Source organism: Puma concolor, chromosome B1 (genome assembly GCF_028749965.1).
Source record: "Puma concolor isolate L17-30 chromosome B1, mPumCon1.1.hap2, whole genome shotgun sequence".
In the NCBI taxonomy this organism is placed as follows: domain Eukaryota; kingdom Metazoa; phylum Chordata; class Mammalia; order Carnivora; family Felidae; genus Puma; species Puma concolor.
The window spans coordinates 83055091-83076718 of record NC_141670.1 but is presented as its reverse complement, the minus strand read 5'-3'; the positions used below and the strand labels follow the sequence as shown (position 1 = coordinate 83076718).

The following is a 21628-nucleotide window of genomic DNA, read 5'->3' as shown; positions in this document are numbered from 1 at the left end:
TATTTCTAATGAGTCTTTTTGCATTTCTTTAAAGGTTTCCTTCAAACTACTGCTGATGAGTTTTGCTTTTACTATGCAAGAAAAGATGGTGGGTTGTGCTTTCCAGATTTTCCAAGAAAACAAATCAGAGGACCAGCATCTAACTACTTGGACCAGATGGAAGAATATGACAAAGTGGAAGAGATCAGCAGGTTCATAAAGATAAATGCTCTTTAATTTTAAAAAAACAAAAACAAAATACCAACTGACAAATCTTGCGGTTTTATTAGTGAATCAACTGTTTCTGTGCTTGATTCCAGCAGCTATATCCCCCAGATGCTTTTTTCTTTCTTTTGGATAGTTTGCTTCTCTAATATCATGTTCCCTTAAAAGCGTTTAATGCTTAGACTACTAATCTTTTATTATCATGAGTTTGGCTTCTCTATGATTCCTGTGAATTTCATGATTACAGTTTTAAACTTGAACTTTATGCTTATTGTTAGCTTATGGAAATATTCAGCACAATTATCATTAGCAAATCGGAGTTTTATAAATAGATCTTAAAACCTTCTCTCTGAGGGCCTTTCTATAAGGCTTAATTATTGTGAGTAAAGCTCATTTTAATTATAGTCACTCAAAGATAAGATAATGAGCTTCTGCAATTTTAAAAGATGTAGCATTTTTATGTTGATTCTCTCTTGGACTTTCTGGTAGAAGGCTGTTTTATGTGTTCCACTGAAAGCAATTTAAAAGAGTCCTGTTGTGACTTTTGGGGTTAACGGCACCTCCTGATTCTCAAAACCATTGATTCCTAGAGGAAGTACCTTTTGAAAAGGATGTTAAGTGCATCCTTTGCCTCCTTCACCTCAAGAAAAGCTTACTGGTTTTCTTTAACTTGTTTAGGAAGCACAAACACAACTGCTTCTGTATCCAGGAGGTGGTGAATGGGCTGCGCCAGCCTGTCGGTGCCCTGCACAGCGGGGACGGCTCGCACCGGCTCTTCATTCTGGAAAAAGAAGGTTATGTGAAGATACTTACCCCCGAAGGAGAAATTTTCAAGGAGCCTTATTTGGACATTCACAAACTTGTTCAAAGTGGAATAAAGGTTGGCTTTTTAAATTTTATTTATCTTTGCTCTGGCTATGTTAATTTTATTTTAGTGTTATCATTCTCACCGGAGGTATTTGTAATAAAAGAAAGAATATTTAAGGAGAAAATAAGGAGACAACATAAGGGAACAAGAATTATGGCAACTGAATTGGGACAGTGGCATTAAATGTCTAATGTTATTTGGTGACTATTAAGCAGTGCAATGAGATTGATATCTTGACATGCTTTCCCTATGTAATTTACACATTTAAACTAAGTCTTGGTTTTATATAGTATGTGTTTAAATGTTGTTTGACAGGCATAATGCGTAGAATTGTGTATCAGCATTTGCTAGTAGAAACAAAGAGGTCTTTTGGTTATTTGGGCAACAGCAAACCATTCTTTTCCCGCATCTGTTTGTGAGTCTGTGTCATAAAAAAATGCTACTTGTACTGTGCCTTCCTTGTACAATGTTTTTGCAGGTAAGTCAAATGTTTTAATCTATAATTAGCCGTCTTTATATTACATATGCACATATTGCCTTCTTTCTCACTTCTCCGATTGAATTCTCATGTTAAATAATCTAGCGGCATATAAATAAAATTATTGTCAAGTTTGTTTTACAAGAGTGTGACATGCTATAATATTGGCAGTATAAGCTGTAAAGCAAATTGTGGCATTTTAAAACTGAGGCACATTCAACAGCTCATGACTAAGTTAGGTTGAAACAAACTAACAGTATGATTTGGGAAGAACTGGTTATCTTTGTCATGTCTTACCTGGGGAAAGAAATCAAAGGAGGATTTATACTCTTCTACTCGTAGAGAAATAAACTCCTCCTTGCTTTGTTGAGCTCTATTCAAAGGTAAGAACATCAAAACCAGAAGAAACAGTCGGGGAAAAATATAGGTATATTTCTCACACCAATTCATTACCTACCATTTAAAATCATTAGAACGATTCCATTAGAATATAGGGATTGCCACATCATTGACACCACCCCGCTTCAAGAGTGTGTTGTCAGTGTCACTAAGACATCCTGCATACTAGAAGTACCTTATGGTACTTTTGGTCCTTTAAGGAAAAGTACTTCAGCACCAACACACAGATCATATGGAAAACCTGTTTAGCTCAGTAGTTTCAACTTTCTTCCAGTAAAAGTTTTCATTAGACTTCACAGCAGATCATCAAAAGTCTCTTAAAATGAAGCATTTGTGTTTTGCACATAAGACTTCAATAAATACTTTTTGGAATGTGTTCTGATAATTCACTGCCAGTGGTACCTAAAAGAACAAAGAATTAAGATACGGCAGCAAATACATTACTCACTAGCAGTGTATTTTTCTTACTGTGAAAGTTATACTCTCTATGAAAGAAAAAATTGGGACTGCATTTTAAAAATCATCACCTATCATCTCATCAGGTAAAGAATATCACTACTTACATTTTGATATACCTCCAACTTTTATATTAAAATTAGATGAACTTATCCTGACTACAAAGGTAACACAGGTCCATATTAATAAATGTGGAAACACACAAAAATATGTTTCCTTGCAGCTTTTTCCCTAAGCAGCTTTAAAATAAATTTGAAATCAAACCATATATACACCTTTTTAGCCTTCTTTTTTTGACATAACAATATGTCATGAGTATATTACCAAATTTGAAAACTTTTCTCAAAAACCTAGTTTTTATCTGCTCCGGGTATTCCATTTCCTAATTATGAAGTGTTTCCTTTTTATCATTGTAAATAATGTGCTTTATCATTCTTGTATGTATTATTTAACCTGCTCATGAATGACTTCCTTAACATCCATTCACAGAGCGTTACTGAGATGGGGACATAGATCATTACACATCTTGCCAATGGCTGTAGGATATGTTTTCAAGTATTTGAACGAATAACATATAGGGGCACCTGTCGGTTAAGTGTCCAACTTTGGCTCAGATCATGATCTCAGCTCAAGCCCCATATTGGCTCTGAGCTACCAGTGCAGAGCCCACTTCAGATCCTCTGTCTCCCTCTCTCTCTCAAAAATAAATAAACATTTTTTTAAAAGAATAACATACAGCTTTTATGTATTATTTGAATAACAATGTTGGTATTAAAAAGATAATGAATGGTAAAATGTAGGTGTTAGAAATAAGCTCAATTTTGTTGTAAGAAGTAAAGAACTGATATTCTTGTTTCTACTTTAACTACCTAAAGAATGACTGCCTCTTAATTAGGGTTCCTTCGGAATGCCTCCGTTTCAGTTTGTGCCCATTCGTTGGTGTAATGAATGAAAGTTTATCTTCTCTGACTTTGAGACATTTTATCATGCAATAAAATTGTATAAGCCAGGTTATGACAGTGCTATGGTTCTGTGCTATCTATGTTCTGCAGGCCTCTGGAAATTCTGCAGAAGCCCTTGTGTCTTCTTTCTTATGATAGTTCCAGGGCTTTTAGGGCTTAAATATAAACTTCAAAATCCATTATTCTGCATTTGTAGAATATATGACATGACATGTTTTAAAGTGCAATATTTGAATTCCCTTGAAGTTTGGCACTAGTGATGTCAGTAAGATAGGAATCTATCACATGGATTTTTGAGTGTGTACTGGGTAGTGAGTAATGATACCACAGCCTTGTTCCCTCAGGTAGGTGATCTGTCCTTTATCTTAGGCTCCATGAAACTTCCATCTCGAGTCATGAGTTGGAAGTATTAGGAGAGGCTGTCGTTGGTATGATGGGGCAGATGCCAACACATTCATGAATTGGTCACACCACTGATTTTTGTGATATGCCCTCAGAGACTTCTGGAGTAAAAACATTTTCAAACTATTTCACAGTAGTTTTTTTAGGCTTCTTGATGTATGAATAGTTAGTGTGTTCATGACAGTATTCTGTGTCAACAATCATTTTGTATAGATGACACAAATAGAAGTCTCAAAAATTATTATGTATATCACTTCTCTGTTCTTTCCGTTTTAAAATTCTAAGAGAGGACATAAAGCTGTTTTAACTAAGGTATTGATTGCAATACTCCGTTCACAGAAATTAGTAATGTATACTAACCCCAACCTTCGTATGTTTGAAATGAAAACAAGACAAACCACAATGAAGATCCCTCCATGACAGTTATTGATGACCAGTCTGAGTATATTAAATCAAACATAAAGAGGAATTCCTGATTATAAGAGTTTCTAAAAGCTAGGACTTGCTAGAGGGGAATCTGGAATTCCTTTTCTGTTAATGGTCAAGTAAAAATCGACAGGGGTTTCTATCACCTGGTAATGGACTGACCTTTTTGTGGCAAGGAGTTGGACTTGGTTGATATCCTCAAACCTTTACCAGCTCTGATTCTTAAAACTACTTCACAGAAGTGCCATCCACATAGCCAACCATCTAGGGAACTTAGTCAACTCTTCCCTAAACGGTCCTGTCTGAAGCTAAAAATATGTTGTCTTATTTTTAAAAACCCAAATTGTGCTGCCTATATTGCAGGAGATTTCAGTACACACAATTGTCTGTCTCACCAAAGTTAGATGCAAAACTGCAAAACACAAGCTAAAGACTTCTTTTTGCTATAGGAAATAAATTGTGGAGTTGGATTAATGGAATAAATTCTATGCCGTATGAATTTAAACTATCATTTTATTTGAGAAAAGACAATTCTATTCACAACTCAAATCCTAGAAGACTGGGGTTTGTGACGTTGCCAAATAAAGAGTGAGTCAGAAAAATGTTTTAATTTTTTTTTAACGTTTATTTATTTTTGAGAGAGAGAGAGAGAGAGAGAGAGAGAGACAGAGCACAAGTGGGGGAGGGGCAGAGAGAGAGGGAGACACAGAACCCGAAGCAGGTTCCAGGTTTTGAGCTGTCAGTACAGAGCTCGACCCGGGGCTTGAACTCACAGACCACAAGATCATGACCTGAGCTGAAGACAGACACTTAACCAACTAAACCACCCAGGTGCCCCAGAAAAATGTTTTAAAAGTATGTAGTGATTTGATCGAGTTTTGATTATAGTGCACTGTAGAAGCTAACTACTAATACTGACACTGAAGAATGACCCAAGTGTTCAGCTGGTGAGCAGTCTTTAAAATCATCATTTGTGGATGTATATATGTATGCACATGCATTGTTTGTTGTTGTTTTATCCCAAAGGGAGAAATTTAAAAAATTATACTCTCTATCTCCCCAGGTAAAAATTTCTTTAAGATACTGGTAGTGTGAGGGGCACCTGGGTGGCTCAATGGGTTAAACATCTGACTTCGGCTCAGGTCATGATCACCTGGTTCGTGGGTTCCAGCCCCACATTGGGCTCTGTGCTGACAGCTCAGAGTCTGGAGCCTGCTTCAGATTCTGTGCGTCCCTCTCTCTCTGCCCTCCCTTGCTTATGCTCAGTCTCTGTCTCAGTCTCTCTCTCTCTCTCTCTCTCTTAAAAATAAACATTTAAAAGTAAGAGATTCTGGTACTGTGAAATCTTTAAATTGAGCTTCTGTCTGAATTCTGAATCAGATCTTCTGGCAAGTGCCAGAACCAACTTCATCTATCTGAAGTCTTTGGAAATGACAAACCTCTGCTTCTCAAGAATGGATGCACAGTAGGGGCGCCTGGGTGGCTCAGTTGGTTAAGCCTCTGACTTTAGCTCAGGTCATGATGTCACGGTTTGTGAGTTCGAGCCCCATGTTGGGCTCTGTGCTGACAGCTCCGAGCCTGGAGCCTGCTTCAGATTCTGTGTCTCCTTCTCTCTCTGCCCCTCCCCCACTTGTACTCTGTCTCTGTGTCTCTCTGTCTCTCAAAAATACATAAATGTAAAAAAAAAAAATTAAAAAATAAAAGAATGGATGCACAGTATAATTGCCTGAGAGAGCTTTCAAAATTGCTGCTGCCCAAATTAAATCCACCACTGTCTGGGATTGGGACTGAGGCATGGGTATGTTTTTAAAGCTTTCCCAAGTGATTTCAATGTGTAGCCAATTTGAGAGCCACTGATCTAGACTGAACCAAACCCCTGGGTCAGTTACATGTTGAATGAGACACATTTTTCTCTGCCCAGATAATGCCCAAGTGCTATTACTGAAACGACCACTAAGAACAAATGGTTGAATACTGGTTGTCATTTGCCCCAAACTTCTTATCACTTAATTGGCCTATACATATTACTTTTCCACTTTGAGTGAAGAGAGGAGTTAATTTTCGTGCCATGTAAGATTCTTGAAGTTTTGAAAAATAGTATTTAAAATCTCAATAATTCTGTTTGAACAATTGCTTTGCCCATTAAATTTTTCCTGTTTGTGTTCCTTTTGGGCCCTGGTATTCAGCTAATTGGCAAAACATTATCATTCCTGTCCCTCAAATATGCAATTTGCTTTTATATCTATAAACCCTTGTAAAAATGACACCAAAAGCTACTCTAGTGTAATTTTACCAAAGTTCTCCTGACTACCAAGGATCTGAAAGTCAGCCTTAGCTTTGTGTGTGTGTAGTAAGGACAAGCCTGCACCTGTTACCTACAGGGTGGCCCCTCAAGGAAACTAACACACAGCTTTCTCTGCCACTCAGTTCTCATGAGCGGCCAGAAGACGGAGGGGCTCACACCCACAGCAGCCCTTTTGGCTTGCAGAGTGCAGCAGACAAAGCCGAAAGACTTGTCTATCACTGGAACAAGTGTGACTGGACTCCTGTCCCTCTCTATCTACTTGGATCCTCATTTCAAAAGATGCTTTTCGAAGCAATCCTTTTACCAGGGGAGGAGAGGACATAAGGCTGAAAGCTGCTGATTGTCCGGGTGACTGAGCCCATTGAGGTGGGACTCTTGAGAGACAGTGGCCCGGGCGCCGGGGAGCTACAGGAGCATGTGGAGGAGGACGCAGGGTGTGCCGGGGCAAGCCCCAGTGGGGCAGCCTCTGATTTCACATGCTTGTAAATCACACGCATAATTATGAGCATCGAAAGTTTAATGAAATCCAAGTGCTCGTCAACCCATCAGGGCTGATGTCCTGCTTCTTGAAAGTTTGTCCGAGACTTAACCTTTCATGTTTTTCTCTGCCTTTAACTTGCTGTCTTGATGCAGCCTCTGGAATGTCAGTATATTTTTGCTCGAGTGAAATAAGTGAGGGCAGAAGTGAGAAGCAATTTACTTCCCAAAAGTGCAGTGGAACATAGCATGCACACGTATGCATATGGCTGTGATTGGACCATGTGTCACATACTTCCTCAGAAAATCATTAGAAGTCTGCTTTTAAGCATACTTTAGGTTGGAAGAAAGCATGTGTTCCCTTGAAAGAAAGCTGCAAGATATATTTGAGAAATATTACAATAGAAGAATCACCATCCTAAAATGTTTTTGTATATATGACAAAATTTAAAAGTGTTTGATATTTAATATTTAAAGTGTTTGATGAAATTACTGCATTAAAAGAGAATTGCTATAGTGGTGGAAATAACCATTAGGTAACTTCATTCTGAAAGTGGGTAGAGAGTTAACTAAATAGTCCTCCTCCAAACAAAAGCTTTAAAATGCCTTCCCTTTTTTGACGTTTGACATTCTGGTTCCAAACCATTAAGTTAAAATGTAAGCAAAATGTAGATTGCAAGTAAAATTTGGGTCCTCAGTTATTTTTTTTTTTATATCAAGGTAGTAAGTAATTAACGATATGGTATTAAACCCAACTCCCTTTTTTTTTTTATTGAGTGTAGCTGACACTTTACATCAGAATGCCCTGTACTCTGTGAAAAATGTTTTTAATTTTCCTATAAGTTTAATCTCATCTGAAATCTGCAAATGTCCACAGAGAAATTATTTTACGGAAAGCAAAAAATCCCTTGGTAATGTGAAATAATCTCAGTGTAATTTTTTGTTTGGTTAAGTTGGTTTTCATTTCTGGTGTTCTTATTTCTTTATTTTGGCATTTGCATTGTTATTGATAAAACATTTTAATAAATATAAATGAGCGTATATATGGTGCATGCCAGTGTAAGCCAGTTTAATCTATAAATTATTTTCCATCATGTATCATGTTTTTTACTGAAGCAGAAACTGAAGTGGCAGATGTAATGTCCCTCCAGTTGAACAGAGAAAGGTCTGCCTTCTCCTACATTTTAGATCCCATAAGTCACAGCTGAGGTGAGGAAAGTTTTTACATTAATGTCTTTATATTTATCTAAGACTTGAAGGGCGGAGGAAATAGAGCCTATAAATCTCAGAAGTCTGTGGTAATCATTAAAACAAGTGAAAAACTAAGAAATCTGGACCCCAGAGGAGGTCTCTGCCACTCTTAGAAAGCATCTGTGTGAACATGGCTGCCGCCACCTCACGGTATCTGACTAGAAAGGGAAGAAGAGCTATTGTTGCTACCACCTGTCATTGCTTTCTAGTGGCTGCATTATCTAATGAAAAGGAAATAGCAGGCATCCCAAACTATCTGTAAAGAGTAGAAAGTAGCACAGCACTCCCTTTTAGAGACATTCAATAGCGTTCTTTCCCAAAACTACAGTCCTCAAGCAAGCTGCGTTAACAAGTATACCGCAGTCTGCATTCTTATTAATCGTAACCACCATTTCTCCAGCACTTCCTTTGCTAAGCCATGACACAGATTACCTCTGTAATCCTGGCATAACTCTGTGAGGCATGTATTAATATCCCATTTCACAGACGAAGAGTCTGAGGCCCAGAAGTTAGGTAAACTGCCCAAGATAGCACAGCTAGCCAGCACCAGGGCCAGATTTCCAAGGCAGCTATCTGATGCGACGCTCTCAACCCCAGCGCTCTCCTGCTCTGTGCCTTTGGTCAGCTGACTGCGTGGGAGGAAGGACGGAGAAGTGCGTTCCAGAAACAGAGATTGGTGACAGGCACTCAGTAGTGCTCCACTGGGCTGGCAGGACAGTGAGGAGGCAGACAGCCTAGATCCAGCGTCGAGCATACAAACTTGGGTTCCAGGCACTGGGTCCCCGCCATGTGCTGATTGTTTGGCCTTAGGCAGATCTCTCTAGTCTTAGTTTCTTCATCTGTAAGACAGAGATAATAAAAGGTTGCACCTAACACTTTATGTGCACAATTTCACTTTGTTTCCATGGCAGCCCCGTGGAAACAAAGTGGTATTGATGTATGTGTGTGAGTTTTCTTTAATTCAAAAAGATAAACCTAGACTGTATTTTTATTTATGTGTGTAACTAGGAAAGACCATACCTTCATTTTTACAGCATCGCCTCTTGATAGTAGGTGTATATGGCATTGCTACCTACCTCACGATGCAAAATTCCCCAGTTCTGGAGTTCCTCAGGGCACATGCCTAAGGATGGTTAAGCACAAAGCAGCTGACCCAAGAGGACAGCAGCAACCTTTCACCAGAATTTCCCTGCTTTCATAGTAGTTTTTCTCAACCTGGATATTATAGTAATGAAGGTCTTTTTGTGTGTTTATTTTGGAACATGGTTTGTGTCAATCTGCCATAGAGTTAATAAATTGTAGGATTTGCAAAGGAAATATACTGGGACTGAAAACTAAGAAGGCACATATTTTTGCCCACTAGCAACTATTACTCAAAGTACAGATGTAGAATCTCAGGATTTGGAAAGGAAGCAGTTGGGCAAAGTCGCTATGAAGTTAACATGTAATGTCATGATACAGAGAGTGTATTACTCAACAAAGTTTTGCTTTGCTTTGCTTTGTTTTGTTTTATTTTAGAAAAGTAGATCAGGGGTGCCTAGGTGGCTCAGTTGGTTAAGTATCTGACTCTTGATTTCACCTCAGGTCATGATCTCATGGTCCTGGGACCAAGCCCCAGTGAGGCTCCACGCCAAGTGTAGAGCCTGCTTGGGATTCTCTCTGTCCCTCTCTCTCTCTGCCACTTTCCCATTTGGGCTCTCTCTCTCAAAATAAATAAATAAACATTAAAAAAAGAAAGAAAGAAAAAGAAAGAAAGAAAGAAAGAAAGAAAGAAAGAAAGAAAGAAAGAAAGAAAGAAAGAAAAAAGTAGATCAGTAAAACTTACCATGAGGTCAGGGAGAGAGAACTTTAAAGGAGAATTTCAAAGTTAAACAAAAGCAACCACAAACATCAGTGAAATGTACTAGAGAACAGGTACAGGAATATAAAAATGCAATGACCTCAACTATCTCCCTCTTGTTTATGTAGCATTTTGCTTTTAATAGACTTCTTTAATTTTTGTATTTATATGATATATAGATTGATTTATATAATATATGATAATAATTTACAATAAATAGGTTGTTAATTATTATAATACATTTTAGTTTATTTCTTGCTAGTATTCATCAATTGACATTAGGTTATTTTTAAGTCTATAAAGTCTGATTATGTTGAACTATCATAATGTCAAGGTGGCCAGAACTGAGGACATATATAAAGTGTTTTTAAAAACTGGATCACTACCTAGATAAAAATCAGCTTTGGACTTTGCAATCAAAATATGCTTTGAAAAATAAAGTCCTGGGGTGCCTGGGTGGATCAGTCAGTTGAGTCTGACTTTAGCTCAGGTCATGATCTCGCGGGTTTGTGAGTTCAAGCTCCGTGTAGGTCTCTGTGCTGACAGCTCAGCCTGTTTCAGATTCTGTATCTCCCTCTCTCTCTGCCCCTTCCTTGATCAGGCTCCCTCTCTCTGTCTCTCTCTCTCTGTCTCTCTCTCTCTCAAAAACAAATAAACATTTAAAATTTTTTTTAAAAAAAGAAAAAGAAAGTGCTATTTATCAAGGCCATTCTGTAATGTATTATAATGAGAAAAGCTTCAGAAAATCTTTTTCGAAATCATCTAATTTCCTATCCCAGCATGACTTTCTGATACCAGGTGACAACACATTTTGTCACAGTGGCTCTCAGAAATTACCATCGAAAGGGAGGTAAAATTTGAATCCTTTAGCAGGTTAATTTCCATTTCCATCTGGGCATGACATATACAATTTAATTTTAAGTTCATCCATTCACTCATTTTAAAATAATGTGTAGGGGTGCCTGGGTGACTCAGTCAGTTGAGTGTTCAACTCTTAATTTTGACTCAGGTCATGTTCCCAGGGTTGTGGGATTGAGCCCCGTGTTGGGCTCTGCACTGAGTGTGGAGCCTGCTTAAGATTCTCTCTCTCTCCCTCTGCCCCTTTCTCCCATGCACTCTCTCTCTCTCTCTCCAAAAAAATAAAAATAAATAAAATTTTTAAAATTCAAAGATAAAATCAAAAAAATAAATAATGTGTAATTCCACAGGCCTATATTTCAGATCACAGAAATTCTGTAAAAAGTCATCATTAAAGATACAATATGTGCTAATTACTCTATCATACATATATATATATGTAGGAAAAGAGAACATCAATTAATTTGATTAATTACATCATTGCTGGCAATTGAAATTATTTAATCTGATGTGAACTGAGCCCAATAAACTGAAGCTAATATAAAAATGAAACATTATGACAAAAGATATTAACTGTATTTATTGTTACAAAATTCTTGAGGAAAAGTATGCCTTTCAAATATCCAAATATCCAATATTCCAGCTCTCTTTAAGAGCAGCTAAATTCTTTACTTTGTTTTTTAATTCTAATAAGCTGTTTCTAAACCAGCCTCTTATCTTAAAGCACCTTTGATCCAAATGGATCACAAACTTAAATAAAATTACATCTGTCCTCAGGCTATTTCTAGATAGGGAAAACACATCTGTTCTAAGAATCCTTAGCCAACAGTTTGAAACTGTTCAAAAAAATTCCTAAAAAAAAGAAAAGACAGTGTATGTAGTGTCAATGGAAGACTCTTGAAGTTAGAAAAAAATTAGGAAAGCACTATTCTAAAAAGGATGAAGAGATAACCAAATTTAATTCCCATTAAATCTTAGGTTTTCTATGAAAGAATTGATGAGGCTTTCACAGTTCAAACATCTTTGTTGGATAAATGTGAACACACCTGTTCAGAAGAAGGTGAAACAAAACTTGAAATGACTTCCATCCACCTACAGGTCACCAAGCATCTGTCATAAGTTATATTTTAGACTGGATTCAAGCCTGTAACCCGAGGTTGAAAAAGCTACGTAGCTCATTTGCTCTCTTATGCAGTCGGCTGTGGTTTTTCCTCTTTTAATCACCATTCAAACTTCTGTTTAAATCTCCAGGGGTTTGGAAGGTCAGATTGACCCCATGACATTAATAACGTATTTACACCCAGGGTCTCAGTGCGTGTCACCTGGGGCTGATCTTAGTTAGAATTTTGTGACTTGCAGTAATGCGGCTAGCTCCAAAAAGATTTACCCAATAGCTGCCATAGCTCCTTAATTGCAACATAAAGACAATGAATGGCTCCTTGTCCAAGGAAGCTTGTGTATGAGTGTGTGTGTGTGTGTGTGTGTGTGCATGTGCGTGTGTGGGTGTGTGGTGTGTGTGTCTATTTTAAGATTTTAGTTTTGATTAAATGTCAATACATATAAAACTTCTGCAGAAAAACAAAACAAAACTTTTGGACATGACTGATTAGGTAAGCTTCTTCCCTTGTAAATAATCATTAGAGGCACTACTAAGTAAAACCTTTGGTGACAGCATCAATTTCCAACACCTTTGATCCCTAATGTGTTACATTCCTGTCATATCCTGCCTCACTTGGGTATGTGTGAGAACTAATCACTGCGTGGCCTTAATACTCATCCACTGCCAAGACAAGGGTACCAGTTTTGCCAGTGGTTGTGTGACCTAGAGCAGTCTGCTTAGCCTTCTAGGATCTCTGGGTCCTCATCTTTGAAGTCAGACGACTGGGCTAAATGATACCTTAGGTCCTTTCTAGCTCTAAATTCTGTGAAATAGAAAGCAGTGCAAGTCTCCCAACTGTTTCTGAGGGAATTACAGTAAAGAGAAGCAGTCGGTGTGACTCAGGCACCGGGAGCTTCATGCTTGCCCAGGGTCAGGGAGTGTGGGGCTACCTTTGCTTTATTTTGGTTTTTGTTTTCTTTGTCCTGATGCAGCAACCCCATCAATGTCTACCAATGCAGAGCTTACTGGACACCTTACCACGCTGACCAATAAGTGCCCTCACCTTCTGTATGATCATCATCACTCCAATTAAAGCTGCATAACTCAGCATGAAGTGAGACTTCAGGTTTCAGTTAATAATGGCAGGGCAATGTCTTTAGTGTATAGGGATAATGGCTGGTTAAGTTTTCAAACCTTCAAGTCTGAAGGTAAAGATCTATTCTGACCTTGAGGTGGGCTGAGGAAGAGACCACTCTGGAGCTGGGGAAAGAAAGAAGAAAGTAGTTCTAGGAGATGAGGTCACAGAGTTGGGCATCTGTGTGTTGGTGGGGGCAGGAAGTATGTATTCATTATTTAATGCAGGGTCTCACATGTTCTCGGGTCTTTGGCTTTTACTCTGAGAGAAATAGGGAATCATTGGAGCGTTTTGAACAGAAGAGTGACATGATTTGACTTAAACTGTTTAAACAAGATCAATAGCAGCCTTGTTGACAGTAGACGAGGAAGAGCAGGAGAGGAAGCAGGGATATGGAATACTGACTTCTAGCACCAGCTCTCCTGTGAATGTGGCCTGTCATTGAGCACTCAAGCTTCGATTCCTCACCTATAAATGAGCAGATCGATAATGGCTTAGTTCCTTTCAGTTCCAACCTCCAGTGGGTCAGTACTTGGAGGAATATTTAGAAATTTATCCTATTTAATGTAATCACGTTTACACACAGTGTTCACTGAATTTACCTTCTTTCCCATAGTTTTAAAGTGCTAATTTTCAAACTCGGTATATTAACAATGTAGAGCATTCAGTGGGTTCTGGTGAAAGGTTGTAAATTATAGGAAAGTATCAATTGTGATAATATAAAAAAGAGGGCTCACTCTGCCAGCTGTAAATGATAATTCCTGAAAATAATAACCACAACCAAAAACTATGTGTGCACACATGCGCACACACATACCTCCTTGGGAAATGCAAATTTAAGTAGAGAAAAAGAGTCCGATGACTGTTTTTTAAAAAGATAATTACACTTAGGATCGCCTGGGTGGCTCAGTTGGTTGAGCATCTGACTTCAGCTTAGGTCATGATCTCACGGCTCGTGAGTTCAAGACCCTTGTGGGGCTCTGTGATGACAGCTCAGAGCCTGGATCATGCTTTGGGTTCTGTGTCCCCCCACCCAGTCAAAAATAAGTAAACATTCAAAAATGTAAAGGATAATTCCACTTGGATTTAGCATGCAAGAAGCCAAATAAATCTAGGTGTCTTGAAGTCAGAGAGGATTAAAGAGATGACAGAAGACAAAACTATGGACCTTTAATAAGAAGGATATGCAAATGTTGTTGCAGGGAATTTCTAACCATTTAAATGATAAAATAATGGCCTTATAAAATACCCATAATTCACTCTCAAGTAGAATATTCCCAGATATACTCAGTGAATTTCTTCTTTGTGGTCAGCAACTGAACCTCATTTAACTAACCAGTCTTTGGGACTATAAATTCAGCTGGCAAAAAAACGATCTCCTTTTCTACCTGCCTGTGAATCTACAAAAGTTAATTTTGTTGTGGATAGAATAGACTAGATGTGAGAAATTGAAAAGGGAGAGAGAGTAATGCTTGATCATTTTACTTGCACTTGTAAGGATTTCAGTGCTCTGTGTTTCTTTGAGAGAAATCCCATGGTGCCAATTAACCTAACTTATTCCAAAACAATTCGCTGTTTGGAAAGAATAATTTTCATTGTGGGTGTTCCTTGAAATTGTATGCCTCATCCCCTGTTATTACTGAGATGTGTGCTGTGCAATTGAAAGTACCAGCTTCGTTTCCATGCACTGTAGAGATTAGAGCTGTATCCCACACACAGTGTCAGATAATCTGCTTTAATTTTGTCCAATGCACACTTTTAACCTTAAGTAATTTTTTAAATGTGGAAAAGCCATCCCAACTTAATATTAAACCAAATATTTCATGTCAACACTATCAAAAACACGAAAAGCAGGAGATTTGTTTTAATCAGGAAATCAGTTTTCTTGCAAAAATTGTTAAGTAAGTCAACTTTCTTGGCTCGGTTTAAATGACATTTTTATTTTTCTTTGAAATAATGTGAATGTGTTTTTTTGCCTCCAGCATAAGACAAAACTGGACTAGAAAAGATTGAAAATAATTTAGCTAACTTGGTAAATGCATTCTCCACTTTGTTAGACTGTGTTGTCTATTTGGATTTCTGGAGTATTTTTTTAAAACCTAATAAATCAATTAACCAGTATTCATTCTAAGATTTAATTCAGTGAATAGAATATATGTGCTTTTCATCAGGCCACACATCTTTTTTTAAGTCTGAAACCACCACACACAAAGAATTTAATTCTGACAGACATTTGTTCTCGGCATAAATACTTTAGGGCCAATAGTTGTCCCCACTTAATCATGCTTCTTAAAAGTGAATTCCAGAAGACTTGAGGCCCCCAGTGACCCCTGGTAAGGTGAGTTGTCAGTAAATTACTTTTATGATGTGCCCTAGGGAAGCAGGTCTGCTAGAAACTTGGTAGGGAGCTGGCCCCCTCTTGCCTGTAGGGATGACCTTTAACTTTATCTAACCTTTGCATTTCTAATTCTAAATTTCTGGGAGGCATTTAGTCACATTGTTAGATATCATACGAAAAGTGAGACCTTTCTTGTGCCCACAAGATAGGGTTAGCCCCACATTTGTTGTTAAACTTCCAGATGAAGCATGCCAGTAAGCTTTTTATTTCTACAATTTAATTTTTTCCCTTTCTATAATTCGTAACAATTTAATTTTTAATACCAAACAAACATTTAGTGAGTTGAAATATAAATGAGTTCAAAACAGACTTATAGTTAAATTATGACTGCCTTGGGTGACATTTGGAAAACACTGTAGAAAATTTAATCCCATAATTTTGGTAATTTGAATTTATTGTGGCACTTGAAAATTTATGGCGGCTATTAAAGATGAATGATGATATTGCATCAGAATACATTTAATTTTTCACAAAACATTTAGTTATTGAAAACAAGTCTTGTCAACTTTTTTATTGTCTCCATCATGAGAAAGTTTTTATTGTGCTTTTTGGGATGCTAATGTACATTGAAATTATCAAACAGAGGAATTCAGATTAAGTTTTGGATTAAAAAAATATATACCCTCATTTGGCTATATTAGACTGAAAACATTGGGAAATAATGCCTTTTTACAAGATAAAAAATACAAAGTGATCATTAATGAAATGTCCATTAATAATCAGGGCATAACTTGGTTGACCCAGATGTTCGTGTTTTATGTGCATGAATGTCTAAGTTCCCTTCCTTTCCCATTAGTTTTGGATGACATTTAATGGGGCAGTATTTTTAATTCTTCCTTTTAAAAAAGTATTTCACTGCTCAGTTTTATTGTCTATAAGTGTATTACATGGTTTAAAAATATGTAGTATTTACATATTTACACACATACTTCTACGTATACTTGCACACAACAGAACCCTGCATGGCTGGATAAAATATTGCTAAAGATAAGCTTGTCCTCAAAATTACACACCTAATTTTTATTCAGACAGTGTTTAGGTATATAAGTGTAAGTGCACAGAGTAAATGTAGAATATTTCTATGATCTTTTTAGTTTTTATTTCAGCTTATAGCACAAGCAAAGCTAAACTGTCTAAGCTTTGCATTTCAGCCCTTTGAAGAGATCAACAATAACAGTCGTAGAAGTAATTACTATAACGTCAGTGATTTTTTAGTGTGGAAGGAAAGAGATCAGCAAATTCCTTCCTGTAAATCAAAGGTTCTGGCTCAAGAGCATATATAAACAAGATGTAAGTTTTAAATATAGCTTAAATGCCACCCAGGAGAGAAACTTCATGGTAAAAGAATTGTCAACAGACAGGAATCTTTAAATGACGGGGACGATATTAAATTGGTGACACTAACATTAAGAGTACACATGCATGTGCTTCCAAAAAATTTCAGCACAGAATGTCCTCTTCCCCACACCCTGCCCCCAATTGTTTATCTCTGGATCTGGGAAACAGACTAATTAGTAAAGCAGAACGTAGATGTAACTTGTTGATAGCCCTAAGAAGATTTTTCTTGAGAAAATGGCAAAGCCACAATTTTGAACCGAATTTGAAAACTAGAGTGAGAATAAAATAGATGATATGTGTTAAGACACTAATATTCAGACTGTCTTACGTTGTTTGTTTGTTTTAATCCTACCAAAAGCATTTGTTTGTCATCATGTCTGCACCTGCTGAGATATGGCCAGGTGGTTTTTATTTGTCTGTGTGTTTGTTTTTGTTTTGCTTCATCAAAAATGTTATGTTAAGGTATCTTGATGATTTTAGCCAGTACAGCCTGCTCTTACACTGTCATTGTCTGGAGACTTGTTATTCAATTACCATTAAACTTGGACCAAGAAGCAATTTATAATATGTGTTAGGTACTGAACTCATCTTTGGAACCCAACCCAAAACCCAGGACCTGGAATGTGGAGGATAGTTCCCCACAGGAAAATCAGAGTGCTCTGACCACAAGGAATGGATGGTGGGCAAGAAAAGCAATAGGGATATGAGAAACTCAAATCTAATGAGGGAGCAGAAACAATAAATTACCTGGTACATGGGAAACAACTCTTAAAGGGGATGGCCAGAAAAGAGACAAGAGCCTTTCAATGCAGAAGACATAGTCGGGATTGAGATAAAGCTAGAGGCAAGGGACAGGACCCATAAAGGGTCTTATACCCTCAGCCAAAGATTCTGAGTTTCTTTCTATGGTAGACGACAAGAGCAATGATGGCCAGCTTCCAGTGATGTGGTTGGCCTCTCTGTAACCAGTTGGCTTCTTCAGGCTGCTATGACTGCTCTACTTTCCCTTGTTGGTGATTTGGGAGCTTTTCCTTGTCTGGAGGGCAAGGCAGCTTAAGAACTAAATCTAGAAAGAATTGAAAAATGCATGCAAGGGGAGAAGATCCTAGGAAAAACAAACGCAACTCAAACAGGCTTACTCCAAAAACAAAACAAAACAACTTCTGGCTTTGCTTTCTCCTATTTTGGCATGGGTTTCTCTTATGTTAGCTTCATTCTTGGGCGGACTTTCTTCCTGTGGCACAGACTGTAGCAGCCCCAGGCTCACCAGCGTAATTCAGAGGAGTGCAAGCTGCTTTTTTCCTATGAGTTCCAACATAAGTTTTATAACTGATGCCACTCTTGAGTTTCAGAACATGTGCCACTATAACTGGCCCAGCCCAGGTCATGTGCCCTTCTCTGGAGCTAGAGGCAGAGATTAGTGTAGCCCAAAGCACTGAACCCCAACCGTGGAAGGGGTAGAGCCCCAGGGGAAAGTCCAACTGTTCTTACTAGAGGAAGAGGGCATGGCTTCTAGGCAATGTAAACAGCAGACATTCATGCTCTTGGGCCAACTAAGCCTGCTCTGAATCAGAGTCCTGAGCTTTCATCTATGTCATATTTTAGGGACATTCAACGGTTGCAAAGTAACCCAACTAATGCTTTCTGTTGGTGTGATATACCTGATTAGGTAGTGCTTTGTCAATGCTCACTTAATACTAGTTTCTTGCTTGTGTCCACCTTCATCTTTAAGACCTATAGACCAAGATATCTAGATTTGATGGACCAGTAAAATATGCATCAGGAAGCATTGCTGAATTACCAGAAACAACGGGGTCCAAGAGACTGACTTAATAACTTCCAAGCTGCAAAATACGACTCTGCTATGAAAAAAGGGCAGCTGAGGCTCTGTATGAAACACATCTACACAACCCACAGGCCTCTCCTTATATCAAAAGGCTTTTTTAAAACTTTAGTTTCAACTCCATCTATCAATCTTATTTATTGGTGAGTCACTGTAGAGTGTGCATCCAAATCTACAAGGATATCAGATGTATGTAGGGAACTGTCTCCAAAATGGTTAGAGAATATGAAATATTTAATGATAAGGTTTTGTATTTTCATAACATGTAGTTTTGGAATATCTTGCACCCTGTGGCTATAAAATTCACATTCTCTTTCCATTGAAGTTGAGCTCCATTATGTGCAATTTAATTAACCTTGGGAACCAAGTATGGTATGTTTTCATTTGTCTTTAGTCATAATAGTGTGATTAATGTGCTGTAGACTACTTAAAGAGTGATCTTGTACTTTTTTATACTTTGAATATTTACATGAGTCTGTTAGTGTGACTTTGCTAGGTATTTAATATGCATATTAAAATATGTTCTTGCTTATTCACTTAAATGAAAGCAAGAGAAAGTTTGAAAGGCGCAAATCCTGACTCTACACATGATTGTGTATGTTTATCTCTAACAATTAGGAAGATCTTTAAAGTAGTCATTGGTTTTTTCACTGAAAGCCTTTGTCACATTTAAACATGTTTTTCATATTAATGCTAACTGCATGCAATAAGCATTCAAAAAACAGTTAATTTCTTTTAATGGAAAAAACCTAGTTTATATCTTATATGTCTGAGTTTTAAGTGGGAACAGTATTACAGAAGTATATGACAGACTTTCCTTTTTGTTCTTTTTGCCTAAAAACATGCCTAAACTCTCATAAGCCTTCACTTAAATGGTTAACTTGTTTTCCTTAACATATATTATACCATTCTCAGTCATATTGTTCCTTCTAAAAGCAGTGTTAATGTGCTCATGTAGAAAGTTGAAATGACTTGGCCCTTCTGCTTTATTTCACTACCCAGACCCCTTGTCAGACTGTTCATTCTGCCACTGTTATGTCATATGATGGGAAGGCATTTTTCTTTGAAACTGGCCTTTCACTCTAGGAAGGTCCAAGTGGGATCCAGCCAGGGGATTATTAACTAGGAGATGGTAATAAAACTACTTTTGGTTCAATCAAAAACCTGACAGAGCTGTGGAATTCAGCTTAGAGGAATAACCTATTTTCTGAAGAGTTTTTGTGCAGGAGCTTACTGAATGTCTTGTAGATCTGCAAAAGTAATATGGCTCAGCTCCACATGGGGACGATGGCTTTAAGTGTGTCATTCATTCATTGATGGACTCATTCATCAAGCTAATGTTTATTGCATCTCTTTGGATTGAGCCAGAGGAATTGGGAAAAGTCCAGAAATGCTCTCTTTGTATTTTGATAGATTACAATGAATTAATTATAAACATTTAGATAGAGATTGGTAGCATTAGAGAGAAAGATGGATGGGGCGCCTGGGTGGCTCCATCAGTTAGGCATCCAACTCTTGATTTTGGCTTAGGTCATGATCTTGGAGTTCCTGAGATTGAGCCCTGCCTCAGGCTCTGCTCTGACATCGTGGAGCCTGCCTGGGATTATTCTCTCTCTCTTCCTCCTCTCTGCCCTTCCCCTGCTTGCACTCGCTCGCTCTCTCTCCCTCTCTCTCTCTCTCTCAAAATAAATAAATAAGCTTAAAAAAAAAAAAGCAAGATGGAGGGAATGAGGACTTTTGAATTTGTGTGCCAGGGTTACTTTCTCAATAGGTTCAAATATCTTCCCATTTACTTGTTCACTTATTTGGTATGAGGTTGTCTGATTGTTCCCAATATTGACCTGCAAAATACTAAAATGTGTAAAATTTCCATTTATCTGTTACGGGAATGGGAACTTCTTATTAACTGAATATTTTAATTAGCTAATAATTTAAAAGACACATGGTGAAAATTATCAGTTTTCAAAGAATGTACTTGAAGTGTAATGAAAAACATGAAAATAATACCAAGCATCATTTATTCCTCAATGCTGAATTTGAAACATTGTAGTACTCAGGTCATCATTAGAAATATATCAGCTTTGCCACCTCTCACCATCCTTTACATGAAACCCTTGAGACAAGATGAGTTTCAGAAATCTGGGATTTTCAGATTCATCCTAAATCAAGGCGATTCACATATTACGTATTACTTGACAATCCTGCTGGGGTCTGGGATGGCACCTTGTAATAACATACAGAAAAATATCCAAATATTCAAACTGAGTGGAATAAAAAAAAAAGACTATAAAAACTTTACAAGAGTTCAGGTCTAGTTTTGCTGGCAAATAAGTTTGCGCTAAACTTGTAAGAAAGCTTTTGCTTTTCAAAGGTTTTTGGATCACAAAAATGCCTAGAAGAGATCGCGGACCTCCTAGATCATAATACCGAGCTTGAGCATCTCATTTGTCTGGCAGTTGGTTCAACTTTTAGTGACAGAGGTGGGAAAGCAAAATTAAGCAAAAATGGCTTCTGAGCTTCAAAAAAAATAGCTGTCACTAAGCACCATGTGCTTTAGTCATAAAATCATGAAACTTTTAGGAGCTGAACAGATCTTTGGAATCATGTAACCTAGCTCTTTCCTTCTACAGTTGAGGAAACGAGAGCCTAGAGAAACAAAATGATTTGTTTGAGGTTGGTTAGCCACACAGAGTCAGACTGACATTGAATTATATGTAAAATTAATCTTCATTATTTAACAAGTCTGATGTTTTGCTATTAGCGTTCCCAGAATGTTCGTGTTTCTGAGCAACAGTGAAGAGTGGATTAGAAATATGGAGAATCTAGAGGGCAGCTAAGGGCTGACTTACTGAGAAATGGAAACTGATAGCAGGGTAGGAAACAGCAGAT

At 37.7% G+C, this 21628-nt stretch overlaps 1 protein-coding gene across 1 annotated transcript in view; it reads left to right on the top strand.

The window, feature by feature from the left end:
* The window catches only part of HHIP (hedgehog interacting protein), a 97097-nt gene that overhangs the window by 13026 nt on the left and 62443 nt on the right, over window positions 1-21628 (top strand). Inside the window, exons 3-4 of the mRNA XM_025921773.2 lie at window positions 35-191; window positions 883-1084. Of these exons, the coding sequence (XP_025777558.1) occupies window positions 35-191; window positions 883-1084 (359 nt within the window). The remainder of the gene's footprint in view (window positions 1-34; window positions 192-882; window positions 1085-21628) is intronic.